The following is a 16,375-nucleotide window of genomic DNA, read 5'->3' on the forward strand; positions in this document are numbered from 1 at the left end:
ACAACCTGACTGGCCAAATCAAAAACTGTCGTCAAAAAGAAATCTGATACATTAAACGGTAGAAAATGTGCCACAGATGTGCACGCTAGAATACACATTACTGAAGCAACAACAGAACAGCCAGAAAAGTGAGAACAATGTGGACAAATGATGCCTTTTAGTGGAGTTTAGGGAATTATTCAGAGGCGCCAAGGCAAATAATAAAGGAAAGAAGCAGCTAAAAAACAGCTATGAAGGTAGGCAACATGCTTATGTTATGCTAGCACCAGCTAAAGCTGTGCAAACAGCGGCTAAATATCGTGAAAATCACCTTTTTCAACAGTGGTATGAAATATTGAAGCCGTATGACCTTCATGTTAAAAGTGAGGGCAGTCATCTCTCTCATTGGCCAATCAGATGGCAGCGTCTGTTCACTTCACGTTAGTCTGAGTTCAAAATAGGTCGATACTAGCTCTCTGGTATCGTGACTAATTATCGATACTTGGATCGATCTGTCCAGCCCTGTCACACCCTTTATTATACCTTTTTTTGCCAATGTCACTTGAATAGATGTCCAATCATGTTGTCCGTTCTCTAAAGCTAAATCCTGATTTGTCTCATTGCAGTTTTGACCGAACAGCGAGCACTGGCTCCACCCCAAGCTTGGACTGCTTCCCAAACTCTGCCTTCAGTGCTTCAGCCAATCCAACATCAGGCCAGCGTCTCCTCCGCCCAGCCCCCCGTCCCGGATTCTCTCGCCGCCCCTGTCCTGGCTCCTCTTCCCGTCATCGCTCAGTCTCAAGTCCAAGTCCAGCCTCCCACTGCGGTCCCCACCTCACAAATATCCCAAATTCAGGCGCTTCAAATTCCACAAGCTTCCCAAGCGGCCACCGTGCAGGTCCAACCGCCTCAGCTCTCTATGCCCCCGATTCAAGCCAAAGTAATTCCTGTGTCCCAAATTCAAACTCTCCAAATTCCGCATTCCCAAATGTCGCAAGTGACGACTACGCAAAACCAGTCTTCCCTCCTCCCTGTGTCGCAGATTCAAGGCAAACTCGTTCCCTCCTCTCACCTCCCGGTCTCCCAAATACAAGCACTCCAAATTCCGCAAGCGCCCCAAGGGTCCCAAGTAACAACCACGCAAGTCCAGTCATCTCCACTTCCCATATCCCCAATCCAAGGCAAGTTAGTTCACGCATCCCATCTTCCGGTTTCCCAGATTGTGTCGTCTCAGCTTCCTGCGTCCCAAATTCAGACGCTTCAAATCCCGCATTCGCAAATCGCTCAAATGTCGCAAACCACGCAAATCCAGTCGCCGCAGCTTCCTGTATCGCCGATTCAAGGAAAATTGGTCCCCGCCGCTCAACTCCCAGTTTCTCAAATTCAAGCTTCCCAAATTCCGGTTTCCCAAATTCAAAGACTTCAAATTCCGCCTTCGCAAATTGCGCAAGTGACCCAAGTAGCGACCACGCAAGTCCAATCGTCGCAGCTTCCTGTGTCGCCTCTTCAAGCCAAGTTGGTTCCCACGGCTCAGCTCTCTGTCTCGCAAATCCCGACTTCTCAACTCTCCGTCTCGCAAATCCCGACTTCTCAGCTCTCCGTCTCGCAAATCCCGACTTCTCAACTCTCCGTCTCGCAAATCCCGACTTCTCAACTCTCCGTCTCGCAAATCCAAACGCAGATTCCATCGTCACAAGTTTCACACCCGTCCCAAGTTACGACCACGCAAATGCAGTCTCCTCAGCTCCCGGTATCCCCCATTCAAGCCAAGTTAGTTCCCACGGCTCAGCTTTCCGTCTCGCAAATCCCGACTTCCCAGCTCTCCGTGTCCCAAATCCAAACCCAAATCGCTCACATGTCCCAGGTGACGACCACGCAAATCCAACCCAAAATCCCCATCTCTCAGCTCCCCGTGTCCCACATTCAGACTTCGCAAATTCCGGTGGTCCAAGCGTCGAGCGGCCAGATCCTGAAGGGGATCCCGGTGTCGACGGTCATGACGAGCGCGGGGCAAACTCACGTGCAGGTTTCCCCCGCTCAGATCCGCGCGCAGATCCAGGTGCAGAACTTTGGCCAAGTCCAGCAGATCCAGCCGCTGCAGCCCCAGGCGCAGGGCCAGATCCACCCGCAGGTCCGCGTCCAGTTTCAGCAGAGGCCACAGCTTCAGCCGAGCACGCAAGTCCAGACGCAAGTTCATCCTCAGGTACGCACGAGAATGGACAGTAGCAAAGTGTGCTTTTGTGAACTATGAACGGCCCTGGTTTAAGTTTATAAGCAAGTTTCAGTATTCAGTATTTTTGCAACTAACCAGCATCAGGCTAGTGTTTGTGATTGCTAAAAATAGTTCCAAACACATCGTAAGGGAAAAAACTGACTGTTGCACTCCACTCCACTGCAAAAGGCACTCTGACAAATAAAAAAAGGAATGTAATATTGTATAATGTTTACACAAGAGTTTCATGGGGCATTAAAAAGCATTCACTGAATTAATTATGCCAAAATAAAGGCCTTAAATGTCATCAAAAAGCTTTGGATTTGATTCCAGATGGCGTTAAATGTAAATTCATTTGAGAATAATGTCAGGTATTGACTTTATTTACTTCATGAGTTCAATAAAAAATTATAGACTGTAAATAAGAATGGGCTAATAAATGGAGGAAATGGCGGAAGTTGCTTGATCTAATAGACTTTCCATTGAAACTTTTTTTGACTCTTTAAAGGTACACTGCGTAACATTTTAGACTATGCTGTTGCGGCAAAACAAAACATGCTCCCGATGACATAGAAAATGCTGTTGCTGCAGTGTGTAATAAAAGAATGGACTTGGATGAGAAACTAACCTGTTTAAATCTCAAATTCTGCTGACTTTAGTCACATCTCCATGGAGATGAGCTGGAGACGTACCCACTCCCAGTAAAGTTTACAGTCATGTCTTAGCAGGGGAGACATTTATGAGGTAAATTTCTATGATGAAAATATCTGTCATAAAATCAATGCTTGTCTTTCAATTTAATTTATTGGGTAAAATTCTACGCGGTGTGGCTTTAAGTGATTGAGCACAGACTTTTCATTCTGTCCTCCATGTGTTTGTCTTAACACTCGCAACATTGTCACATTTTTTAAATTTTACTTTTTTTTTTTAATTTTTCGCCCTATTCTAAATATAGGGCTCAAAAACCCTGGCCAAACTGCTAGTATGAACGAGCTTCAGTAGCCTGTGCTGAATGCTATGGTGAAAGTTACCCTTACTTTGTCCATTCTTAACAGTCTATGGTAAAAAAAATAAAAAAAATACGCAATTTATGGTCCAAATGAATTCTACTGCACATTTGGCTGAAATATTTTAATGCTTTTGGTTTTATATTTTTGCTCATTGTGTCCAATATCTTTTTATCCATCCAATTTTTTCACAATTAAATATCTGTTCAAATTGGTTACAAATCTTGCGCATTACAAGTCATTAATTTGACTTCCTGCTCTCTGTAGAAAACCTTTTCCATGCTAAATATCCACACTGCGTCTTACGGCTGTAAAGTTCAGTGATAAATATTTGTAATTCCTGTCCGAGAGCTTAAAATACTGATTCCATGTGACTGCACTACAAAAAGTAAATATCAAGCATTGGCTTAAATGACTTAAATTGAGGAAATGCATCTTGTTTTGAGGGGTTTTCACTCATTCAGACCTTTTTCCCGATCTGACCAAGATTATTTTGCTAGTTTGATAACATTTCAGACTGGTTCTATGGTAAATATCACTTGAAATAAGAAAGTAAAACTGCCAATGGGACAAGACCATTTTTCTTACCTCATTGGCAGAGAAACGTGCTTGAAATAACGGCGAAATATATTGAAATGAGTCAGAAACATCTCAGAACAAGTGAAATAATCTAATTCAGTTGCCCAACTAAATCTTAACTAGTCAAAATAACTAAAATTTGGATTATTGTGCTCAAATTGAGACATCTAAACTAATCTAGTAAATTACTTTTTCCAGTGTGGTGTCAGTATTTATTTCATGATGTAGGTCTGCCTTTCCTTTCAGGTGCAGTTTACAAACCAAGCCCTGCCCCAGGTCCAGAGTCCCACTCGGGTCCAGCCTGCGCTCCAGCCGCAGGTCCAGTCCCCCTCCTCCTCCGCCTCCTCTCAGACCCAGCTCCACGGGCCCCTACAAGTCCACATCCAACAGCAGCCCCAGCCATCGCCTCAAGCACCGTCGCAGCCTTCTCAGCCCTCGCCGCAGCTCCTCCCCCAGTCGCCCCCCGTCCAGGCTAAACTCCAGGTGCAGTTCCAGCCCCAGAGCCAGCCGGGTCAAATCCAAGTGCAGTCACCCATTCGGCACCAGCTCATCACCGTCCCGGGACTGCAGCAGCCGGTGCAGCTCCTGTCGGCCCTGCCTCCCCACGTGGCGGCCCAAATCCAGGCGCAGATCCAGGCCCAGGCGCAGCAGCAGGGCGGGGCGGTGCCTCAGCAGATCAAGCTGCAACTGCCCATTCAGATCCAGACAGCAGGGGGCGCTATACAGAACATGGTGACGATACAGGCCCAGCCCACCGTCCAGGAGCAGCTGCAGCGGATACATCAACAGCAACAACAGCAACAACAGCAGCAGCAGCAACAACCAACGCCAACGCTGCCAAAGAAGAGGAGACACAGCGAAAGCAAAAGAGAGAAGGAGCACAGCCTACAGGCAGCCAGCCCTCGGGACGGCATCAGCAATAAGGTGACCTAGCTCCGCGATTTTGGAACCTTTCACACAAATATTTCATCAATAGTGGAATTTTACAGCCTTTTTTATTCCGTTGAATTCAATATTTTGGGATCATTTTATCTTCAAAGACCAAGAGAAATGAAAGATTTAGAGATATGTTTGAAAACAATAGTATGAATGTAAACTCTGATATACATGCCCTAGTTTTGCATGAAGCAACGAAACTAAACTTCTAAATGGATCTCCTTCAGGTGGCAGTCAAGCAGAATTCTGCAGCAGAACTGTTGAAGCAAAGGAAGTCTCAGGCTGCAGCCGAGCGGGAGGAGAACCAGAGGTCTGTCTGTTTCTGACACACAATGTCTTTACCTTAACCTCTTAACTCCCGCCTGAACCGAGAGGATCTTTTTCCTCACGTCATCAGATTTTTTTTCCCATCATTTTTTTGTTGGGTGTTCAACTCATTTTTGTAACTTTTTTGTCATTGTTTTGGTCATTTTTTTGTCACATTTTTGTAATCTTTTCGTCAATTTTTTTAAATCACATTTTTGTCACATTTTTGTCATTTTTTAGTCAATTTTTTATAAATTTTTTGTCATTTTTTAGTCACATTTTGTCATTTTTTTTGGTCAATTTTTTGTCCAATTTTTATCACATTTTTGTCATTTTTTAGTCACATTTTTGTCGCATTTTTGTAATTTTTTTGTCACATTTTGTCACATTTTTGTCATTTTTTTGTCATTTTTTTCGGCCATTTTTCGTCAATTTCTTGTGACATTTTTGTGACATTTTTGCCACTTTTCATCAATTTTTCGTCACTTTTTTGTCAGTGTTTTCTCACTTTTTTGTCACATTTCCATCATTGTTTTCATCTCAGTTTTGTTGCTATTTTCACAGCTTTTTTCCAGAAGCTTTTGGACTGGGGTAAAGCCAAACTGGAGAAAATGTAATCGGTTCAGGTGGGAGTTAAGGGGTTAACTCCTTTCTGAAATTGTTTTGTTAAGCATCATATGAATCTTTTATTCGTCTTTTTACTCCCATCGTACCACCCTACCTCGATACTGACCTCAACTGTTCTTGTGCCTAGAATGATCGTGTGCAACCAGGTGGTGAAGTTCCTCCTGGATAAGATCGAGAAGGACGAGAAGCAGGCAGCTAAGAAGAGGAAGAAGGAGGAGGTGGTGGAGCAGAAGCGCTCCAAGCAGAACGCCTCCAAACTCACGGCACTACTGTACAAGCACAAGGAGCAGCTCAAGGCCCAGATCCTCAAGAAGAGAGCGCTGCTGGACAAGGAGCTGCAGCTGCAAGTCCAGGTCGAATACTCCTCACTCTCACCCCGCATAGGCGCTGTAATGGTGGATCAACTAGTCATTAGTCAGTATTGCTGCTGTGGGACAGTTTTAAAGCATCAGTATCAGCCAATTCGTTTTTGTAATCAAGGAGCCTGTTGTGGCTAATGCTACCGCTAACGCCTCAGTAGATTAAACACCGATTATGACACTCCATAGACTCTAAAATCTTGTGCCCTTGTCAAAAATATTTAAATAGTTTGTGTTGGAAAACTTGCTGCTATTGATGATTACTTACATGTTAAAAAACTTTACTCCGAATGTAAATACTTCAACAGCGCTGACTTCTGTGTTTTAGCCTTGAAGCTAAAGGGCTAGCATTAATTGTACGCTAGCCAATGTTATAATAGCGCCACCATCTGAACTTATTTTATGAAACACACTTAGATTGACGTCGGTTTAAGTCTTCTTCTGTTTTTAGAATCATATTTTACTTTTTATCAAAGTTCAAATGTGAACAGGAAGTAGTATTCACCCTACTCTGGCCAACAGGAAGTAAGTCAAGAACTGTCCATGCAGAGAGCCTGTTTCCTGGATTTTTTGTGTGTGTAATGGATTGACTCTTGAAATGTCCTCTGCATTATTGAAAGGCCATAAACCATCACCAGACTCGCTTTAAGCCACTCAACCAGTCTCGTTAGCATGCTGTTCGCTGAACATAGTGCTAGCTTAAACCGCTCAAGTGGATTTTCCATGCACACACATTGATTTAAGCTATAAAACATGAACAGTCAAAGGCATCTATGGGTGAGTTTGACAGTGGAGTGTGACTAGCTGAAAGGCAGACCTGATTAGCCATGTGCTCTGGCGCTAACTTAGCATTTTTTCTTTTCTGCTCAATCCAATACCACAGTTAACCTCTTAACTGGAGCCTGAACCGAGAGCATTTTCTCCAGTTCAGCTTTGCCCAAATCCTGTAGGCCAGTGTAACAGCTCATTTGAAAGCTAAGATCTACAAAACTCATCTAAATGGATCTTTTTATTTATCTTTCTATTTTTTGTCATTTTTTTGTCATTTTTTGGGGGTTATTTTTTGTCTTTTTTGTTATTTTTTGTCACATTTTTGTCTTTTTTTTTTGGTCATTTTTTTGCCATTTTTTCGTCACTTTTTTGTCACATCTTCATCGTTGTTTTCGTCCTAGTTGCTGTCGCTATTTTCACACCTTTTTTCCCAGAAGCTTTTGGATTGGGGTAAAACCAAACTGGAAATGTGCTCGGTTCAGGTGGGGGTTAAGGGGTTAAGCTATTGGCTCAAACGTATTATCAACCGGATTGGGGCTTGTGCTCACATGGCTCTGCGTCTGTTTCAGGAGGAGCTCCGACGGGACATCGCGAGGCTCCAGAGAGAGCGCGAAAAAGCCCGCACCGCCATCACCCAGGCCGCGGCGGCCACGGTCAAAGCAGCCGCCTCAGCCTCCGCCGCTTCACACCACCCCGCCCACTCGTCTCACGCTCCGCACCCATCGCACACCTCCCACAGCGCGCACCACCACCCCCCGCCGCCGCCTCCACCACCACCGCCACCGTCCCACTCCTCATCCCCGTCCTCCTCCTCGTCGCCGCACAAACGCAAGAGGGACGACGAGAGGGAGCGGGAGCAGAGCCGCGACAAGCTCCGGCATCCCGACAAGGACAAAAAACGGGAGCGGGACAAACACCGAGAGAGGGACAGGGAGAGGGACCGGGACCGGGAGAGGGACAGAGACCGGCACAGGGAGCGGGAACACGGCTTGTCCAAACACAAGAAGAAGAAGAAGCAGTCGTCTACCTCAAAGGAGCACAAGAAGGACCCCAAACTGTACTGTATCTGCAAGACGCCCTACGACGAGTCCAAGTAGGGCAGATTCTAATACATAGATCTCCAGTTATATCTCATGTAGGAAAGTAACTCTGGTGAAAGATGGCAGAAAAGTCATTCATGCTTTTTATCTGCGTCTTCTCCAGGTTCTACATCGGCTGCGACCTGTGCGCCAACTGGTTCCACGGCGCGTGTGTGGGCATCACCGAGAAGGAGGCCAAGAAGCTGGAGGACTTTGTGTGCAATGACTGCAAACGCGGTCAGGAGCCAGGAGGGGGCGCCGGCAGCACCAGCGCCGAGGAGCTGTACTGCATCTGCCGGACGCCATACGACGAGTCACAGTACGCGGCAAATACAACTCGCCGTTTAGACAGGACTCTCTGAAATATAGCATAATTAGTTTAGTTTTAGTTTAGTTTATTTATTTCAGTCAGTATCTTCACACAGGCACGATTGACTACAAAACATGAAAACACTGAAACAATGACTGAAATAACAACTTAATAGCAACTTAGAGTTTACAGCAGTTTTACCATCTGCACAATGAGGACAAAATGATGTTTCTGTATCAATTAGTTACAAAATGAATTCGCACAAGTCACACATCAATCAATAATGTAATGTAAAGAAAAATATAGTGCGCACAGGAGAGTTTATATGTGAGTTGGCGCTAGTACCTTATAACTACTAATTACATTAGATTTGAACATTGTTTTGAAAGCGTTTAAGGATGTTGAGTTTTTTAAGGTGTCATTCAGAATACTCCAGACGTTTCCTCCTCTGACTGAGTCACATCTGGCTTTGGTGTTTGTTCCAAATGCACTTTTCTGATAGATATGAGTTCCTCTGAGATTATAGCCAGTCTCTCTGGGTTTAAACCTTTCTTGTTACATTCAGGAAGTTTATGGTTATGAACCTTATACATAACAATAGCTGTGCCAAGATCAACTAAGTCGTGTAGTTTTAGTATTTTTAATTTAATGAACAAAGGATTTGTTGGGGCATTATAATCTGCACTATTCTGACCGCTTTTTTTTTGTAGGATAAAAATGGGTTGGATTGTACTTTTATAATTATTCCCCCAGAGTACCACACCATAATTTAGGTATCGAAGAATGAGAGAATGGAAAATAAATGGAGTGATTTTTTATTTACAACTGCTTTGATTTTACACAATATGCCAATTATTTTTGATACTTTTGATTTCACATAATTTACATGCACTTTCCAATTTAGTCTTTCATCAACATGTACTCCCAAACATGTTGTATGACACACCCTCTCAATTCCATTTGGTTGATTTTTAGTATTGGATCATCAATTCTCTTATTACCGAATATAATATATATTTTGTTTTATTCACATTCATTGATAATTTATTATAGTCAAACCATCTTTTTAGTAATTCTAGTTCCTTTTCAACTGTATGCATTAACTGTTCAACATTTGGTCTAGAACAGGGGTGTCCAAAGTGCGGCCCGGGGGCCAAATGCGGCCCTCAGACCAATTTTTGGTGGCCCTCGGCCTTCTTGCTGAATCGGTACACATCATAAGAGATAGTCCTTTTTACTTGAAATGTAATAATTCTACACAATTCGATCTAACTAATTGTGAGACTAAGCTGAATATGAAGATTTTAAGCATAAATAACGGTATAGGGCACAATTAAAACCTCTGCCATTCAAAGGTTTCGCGGCACTGATCACCGATCTATGGCCCTTCACCCGGTGTACTCTTCAACATGCGCCCCCCCATGAAAAAAGTTTGGACACCCCTGGTCTAGAACAATAGAGGCTGGTGTCATCAGAACAGAATACACTGCATGTTCTTAAGGACTTCACAGATGTCATTAATGTACATGATAAATAATTTGGGCCCAAGAACAGATCCCTGCGGGACACCATGAGTTATGGTTTGTTTTTCAGAATTAACATGATTAATTTGTACATGTTGCTGCCTCCCACTGCGATAACTGCTTATAATAATAATGCTTCCCCTGTTTGCTCAGCGCCATTTCTTTGACTACTTGAATGCTAATGCTAATGCTAATGCTAACAACAACTACAGTAACAGTTCACAGAAATGCCCTTTTTGACCCACAAATGTCTCCCCTGACTTAAATTGAGCGAGTCCTTGCTTCCTCGCGCGCTGACTCCCCTGTTCCCTTCCGGCAGGTTCTACATCGGCTGCGACCGCTGTCAGAACTGGTACCACGGCCGCTGCGTGGGCATCCTCCAGAGCGAGGCCACCCACATCGACGTGTACGTGTGCCCGCAGTGCCAGTCCACGGAGGACGCCATGACGGTGCTGTCGCCGCTCACCGACAAAGACTACGAGGGGCTCAAGAGAATACTCCGATCCCTGCAGGTATTCGCTCGCACTCGCGTAACCCGCGTCTTTCTTGGAGCAATAGTGATGAACCGTCGTCTTTTCCAGTCTCACAAGATGGCCTGGCCCTTCCTCGAACCAGTGGATCCTCACGACGCGCCCGACTATTACCGCGTTATCAAGGAGCCAATGGGTATGCAGTCGTTTTGCAAATCGAAAAACTGAAAAGCTTTCTGTTCATTAACGTAACCGCGCTCTCTTGCAGACTTCTCCACCATGGAAACCCGTCTGCAGAAGCGGCACTACCACAAGGTCACCGAGTTTGTGGCCGACGTGACCAAAATCTTCGACAACTGCCGCTACTACAACCCCAACGACACGCCCTTCTTCCAGTGCGCAGAGGTCCTGGAGGCCTTCTTTGTGCAGAAGCTCAAAGGCTTCAAGGCCAGCAGGTAATAACAAAAAATAGTAAATGATTCTGTTTCAAATCGCCGACACCAGACTTCTGTTCGTCTTTAGGGACGTGTATGAGAAATTTCAAACATTACAATACAAAAACGATACACATTTTTGTATAAATGTAGTGGAGCTGTGTTGAAACGGTTCACAATAATATCAATTGGAACATTTGTGATAGTTATTGAATTGAAAAAAGCAACACTCAAAACATAACATTCGTAAAAAACACCTTTTTTCCCCATTCATTATAGATACAGACGGCATCTCTGGAATCGCCCATATATGGTCATGTTTGAAAACAGTTAAGGGGGAAAACAATTTGGAGAAATGTCTTAACTTTATCTAATTATTCAAAAACTACTTTAACAAATGCTGAATTATGAATATAGTTTTCTACTAAATAAAGATACAAAGACATGGAGAGGAGCAAAGTGGTTCAGCAGCCCATAAATAACGGAGAATGCTAACATGATGCTACATGTTAGCATCGGACTAATGCTAACGGTTAACTAGCGCTTGCTACAACTGCCGTTTTTTCACTTCTACTGAACAATCTGCTGTGAGAAAATATCCATACGGGCCCGATTTACACTTGCCTTTGCTGATGTGATAAATAAGTTCATATTCCACCAGAAAATGGCTAAAAAGAGTTAAAAATTGTGTTTCTCTAATGATTGTGTTTTCCCCCTCGGCGAAGCCACGCCCCCTTCTATGACGAGATGCCGTCTGTATCTATGTCAAGTCACATATTTAGCCGCTCCCCACTCCCTCAAACGGTAAAAGCAGCTGGGCCCTGACGCTCGTGCATGAGCCGTGTTCTGCGGGACGGGTGTGTTTCCATCTTTACCTTCACCCTGACTCAAGTCGATCACTCATTTGCTTGTTTGCTTCGGCCTGTCTGTAATGTACTTCACACTATTCCAAAACATGACTTGCTACGCTGACATTTAGCGCTTTTATCCATGTTGATTGATTTTGAACCAAGTGGACTTTTAAGTGATCCTATATTTAATCTATCTCTCACACTGGCAAAACAAATCTTCAACTAACTAAGGTGAGACACGGCAGGTGAAAACTTCGATTTTTCACGTATTGGTCAATGTTGAGATTTTTTTTCTCCCTTAACGGGAAACTTAACTTTCTAATGTGCTATTTTATGGCGTTTTGTCCGCAAACGAGGAGATTTCCAGGAAGTAGCTCCAGCCGATGTCCCACGCTTATTCATTCACAAATATTTACATATTTAGAGGTCCACCAAGAAAGATATGCAAAAAATATTTACCCCCTTTTCTTTAGTTTGACCATTTTTGTGATGTTTATAGTTTCACTTCCTTATTGGACCATGACCGGAAGTGACATAGACATAGATAGACACTTTTTTTTTTTATGAAACAAATGAAGCTTACATTTGAATCAACATTTGAATTGTGAGCTTTGTAAAAATAACCATTGAGTAAGGAAGATCAGGAAAATAAGTACCGACAGGGCGAACCGGAGGGGTCTTGTTTTACCCTCAAGGTACTTATTTTCCCGATAATGACCGGCGTAGCTAGCCTAGCTTAGTTGAAGGCGCAGTTGGAGGAATGGTGGTGAATCTCTGAGTAAGTTGAAAGTCAGACTCACGCTAACTTCACGAGCGATTCCCCCAACTTCTCTGGCAGTGACGGGGACAGAGACAGTATCCGCTACTACGTATTACAAGCACGAACTCCGTTGGCATTGGCAGCGTCATTATTATTATCCAGAGGTCCTCTATCAGAAAATAATGACCGGTAGAAAGTTGGGAAATCCCATTCAAGTCAACAGAGCTTCTACTTACGTTGTGAAGAGCCGTGTAATAAAAGCCAACAACATCAAGGTGCCATGGAGTTAAACACAGAGCCTTCATGTTATAAAGCCATACTGCCTTTTTGGATGTATGTAGTTTTAAAAAGTCCTTCAGATAGAATTTCTTTTAAATTGTTGATTAAATTATTACTTGCAACCAGTGTTAATTTCGTCGACTAAAATATTTATTCTTAATTTTACTCAAAGTGATATTTTTGTCGACTAAAATTGAACTAAAATTAAATTAAAAGTTTCTCATGAGACTAAAACTATGACTAAAATGTCCAGATAATTTAGTCGACTAAAATAAGACTAAATAAAAATGAAAAGGATAGACTAAAATCATCCAAACTTCTATTGACCGTCTGAAAGAGCCTCAGATCATTTAAATTCTCTGCTAAAGGATCAGCTCAGCTTTGTTCATGTGGAGCAGCTCCATGAAGCAGAGGAACAACATTAAATATGATTATAATGAATATTATCAATGCAAAGTCGACTAAATTGGTCTTAATTTTAGTCGACTAAGTTTACTTGCAATTTTAGTCGACTAAAACTAGACTAAAATTGAAAAGATTTTTTCGACTAAATCTCGACTAAAATTACATTACATTTTAGTCAAAAGACTAAAACTAAATTAAGATTTGTTGTCAAAATGAACACTGCTTGCAACAGATGTTATCCATCTCAGCAAGTCACATTTTCATAAATATTAAAACCCGTCTCATGCACTTTAACAATATTGGAAAGGTTTTTTTGTTTTGTTTTTCCTGCCTGATTTATTTAGCTTTGAATTGGCCATTTTCACCCCTAAAATGTCTTATGTTTATAACATAAAAACTTCTCTCATGTTTATATCAGTAATTTACAACAAATTATTATTATTTTGCCCCATTCTCCTGCTGTGTCTCGCCTTGACTGTAATAACATAACACATGATGCTGTGTCAGATTTCTCCTGGTCACTGTAGCATGCACATTTTCTGATTTTGGTTTGCAAACCGGGACTTGACACCACTCCAGCGCCGGAGGACTTAGGCTTGATAGTTGTTATAGGTAGTTTTTAAAGGCAAAGTACTGCGTAATATTTAGCCATCGAAGTATTTCTCATCCCCTAAGCATGCCCATTGTCTTGTTTCTGTTTTGCCTATTTTGCTTTACTTCCAGAATCGAACCACAGCGCCATCTTGTGTTTGCTGCATGCCCTTCATTTACGCCATCCCATGTCTCTCTCTCTTTCTTGCAGATTGTCAGATCATGATTAACGCGGGGCCAGTCCTAGCAGGCGTCTGGACTGGGAGCTCGTGTGTGTTTGTGTGTGTGTGCGTGTGGGGAGGGGGGGGTTCTCTAGTTCAGCCCTTATTTCCATTCCCCCACGGCCGCCATATTTGTGTCCAAACCACCAACACAGTTCACACTCGCCTTCATCTCAATCAAGGGACATACTTTCTGTTTTTCTCCATCAACCAGCTCACAAACCATGAACAAAAAAAAGCAAACAATACTTGTGAACCCATTTTAGGTCCTTTTGTTGTATTTATTTTGAGCGACGGCGGATTATGTTTTGTTTCTAAATACTATATAAATATCAAGCTGCATATTTTTTATTAAAGAGAGCTATTTATGATAACGTTTGTATGTCGTTTCCACTTGGGTAAATGTACATAGTTTTTATCATGTGACATAACTTGACTGTACTGGAATGTTTTAAATGATTATGCATAAGAAGAATTGGACCTTTTTTGGTGTTGCGTTGTTACAATTCTCAATAAAGGCATTCCCTTTACACTCCAGCACCGATGGAGGTTCTGCTCTCAATGTTCATGATGAGGTTCAAAATGTTGGCAACAGAGGTCTGCGGCGTTAAAGGACCAGGCCACCGTTTTTCCACACTGAGATATGTTCTTACCTGAGCTAGACGAGTTGATGCGTACCTGTCTGGTCTTTGTGGGTGCGCTCAGACACGCAAGATGTTGTTAGCATTTAGCCTCTCCTCCTCTCTATGGGGCCAAAACAGGGTGAAGTTTGAAGCGACCAAGCTCTTAAGCTTCCCTGTTTTAAAGCAGTACTAAGTAACGTTTTTACCTTAATAAATCCTTTCCGTAGTCCCTGTGGGGGTAATACAGGTGTTTATAGGATGATTGGAGGGTCTTTCATCTCCCCCTGGTGTCTCTGACCAGAAAACAATGTTTGCAACTTGACTGCCACCGGACCGGAGAAAGCAATGAACTAATGAAATCACGAAGAAGAAGCTAAGAGGCTAACGGGCAAAGCTAACGTCACTTTAAACAGTATTTACAGCAACGTTAGAGTGAGAAAAAAAAATATTCCATTGTATGCACAGTAACCCTCTCTCCCTTCGCCTTTCCTGTCAGCGTAGTATTTACTCTCCAAGACAATAAGTTAAAAAATCGTAACTTGCTACTACACCTGCAGTTGCGCTTATGGCCTCTAGGGGGAAGAGTTACTTAGTACTGCTTTAATACGTGAGCGTTTACACCAGGTGTGTCTAAGATTTTTTTTTAAAACATCTAACATAAAAAAAAACATAAAAAAAAAAAAGCCTTCTCGAGCCCATTCCTGTGCGGAGCTATGAATTTTTAAATAATAACCAGAATGCTCATTGCAGCCACTAGGGGGCAGCTTAAATTTAAAGAAAAAAGGAAAGACATTTCCACACGTGTCCAGCAGAGGGCACTGACATAATAAGAGCTCAGGATATAAACAACACATTATAGCCACGTGGTAAATGGACAGTCTGCCCCAGTGTGGCTGTGGCTTCACTTAGCGCTCACATCATGAGTCAGTGAGTAATTACTATGTAGCACTTTGAAGAAACTTGTGACAAAGGCTTGCAAAGTGCAATACAATATATAGCCATTATTATTGATGAGGCTACAGTCAAGTTGGGGCGTTGACCAAATCACAGCTCATTATTATATTAATTTATTGGAAAAAAAAATGTTGCGCGACCCGCTGTGGGGGCTGAATTTCGGCCCATGACCCAAAATGAGTTCGACACCCCTGGTTTACACGACCACAAAATGAAGCATGCCGATTTTCTAAGCAGATAAAAAGGGGTACTATATTGTGAGGCGTAATAACACCTTAGGAGCACTTGCACTTGTAATATCTTATATAGAATTCTCTGCGCAGATGTCAAAGTGCTCCTAAAGTGTTATTACGCCTCACAATATAGTACCCCTTTTCATCAGACCAGACAAAAAGGCGTACTAGACCAGACCAGGTGCCAGGTACGCATCAAATCGTCTAAGCTCAGGTAAGAACATATCTTAGTATGGCAAAACGGTGGCCTGTTCCTTTAAAGCCACACTGCGTAACTTTTCACAATAAATAATATCGTATAATGATCATTTTTACTGGTGAAAAATGCCTCCAAACAACCCCATGTCTTTACTTTTTTAGCCTATTAGCAGAAGTCTCCAACAATTGGCTCTAGAGCTCCCGGTATCTCCCCAGCTCTTTCCAGACGGTTCCCCAAAGGTATTTCTACCAAAGCCTGATGAGTCAAACTACTATTACGTTGATGAAATGACTGCAGTCTCCCTTTGCACAAACTATCAAGACTTACTCTGCATAATCCCCTTAGTTTCTCAATATTCCTCCAAGCTCTTTTGTAAAAGCAACTCGCAAAGGTTCGAAGGCTCCCAAATGAGGAAGTCCCCGGTACTAAATGATCCAAACAGTAACTTCAGGACATCTCTCCTGCCTTCCATTTGGCGTGTCGCTACCTCTGTTGCCAAACTCACCGCTGACGTCTCCCCCCGTCTGTGTTTCCCACTGTCGAGATGTGTGTGGGCTGTGACTTCCAACCGCTGAAAAAGCCTCAACTCTCCCCCTCTCTCCACATTCTGTAGGTCCCATAACAACAAGCTTCAGTCTCCTGCGCAAACGTAACACACTTGGCTTTT

The 16,375-nt window shown here is 42.9% G+C and overlaps 1 protein-coding gene across 1 annotated transcript in view; it reads left to right on the forward strand.

Annotated features, from left to right (window-relative positions):
• LOC306969137 (nucleosome-remodeling factor subunit BPTF-like) overlaps positions 1 to 16,375 on the forward strand; it is a 39,398-nt gene extending 23,023 nt beyond the window's left edge. Inside the window, exons 23-32 of the mRNA XM_079564737.1 lie at positions 606 to 2,182; positions 4,024 to 4,701; positions 4,941 to 5,023; positions 5,774 to 5,999; positions 7,346 to 7,869; positions 7,980 to 8,174; positions 10,008 to 10,200; positions 10,270 to 10,354; positions 10,427 to 10,613; positions 16,322 to 16,375. Of these exons, the coding sequence (XP_079420863.1) occupies positions 606 to 2,182; positions 4,024 to 4,701; positions 4,941 to 5,023; positions 5,774 to 5,999; positions 7,346 to 7,869; positions 7,980 to 8,174; positions 10,008 to 10,200; positions 10,270 to 10,354; positions 10,427 to 10,613; positions 16,322 to 16,361 (3,788 nt within the window). The 3' untranslated portion in view covers positions 16,362 to 16,375. The remainder of the gene's footprint in view (positions 1 to 605; positions 2,183 to 4,023; positions 4,702 to 4,940; positions 5,024 to 5,773; positions 6,000 to 7,345; positions 7,870 to 7,979; positions 8,175 to 10,007; positions 10,201 to 10,269; positions 10,355 to 10,426; positions 10,614 to 16,321) is intronic.

This window comes from Gobius niger, assembly GCF_951799975.1.
Source record: "Gobius niger genome assembly, chromosome: 10".
NCBI classification, from domain to species: Eukaryota; Metazoa; Chordata; class Actinopteri; order Gobiiformes; family Gobiidae; genus Gobius; species Gobius niger.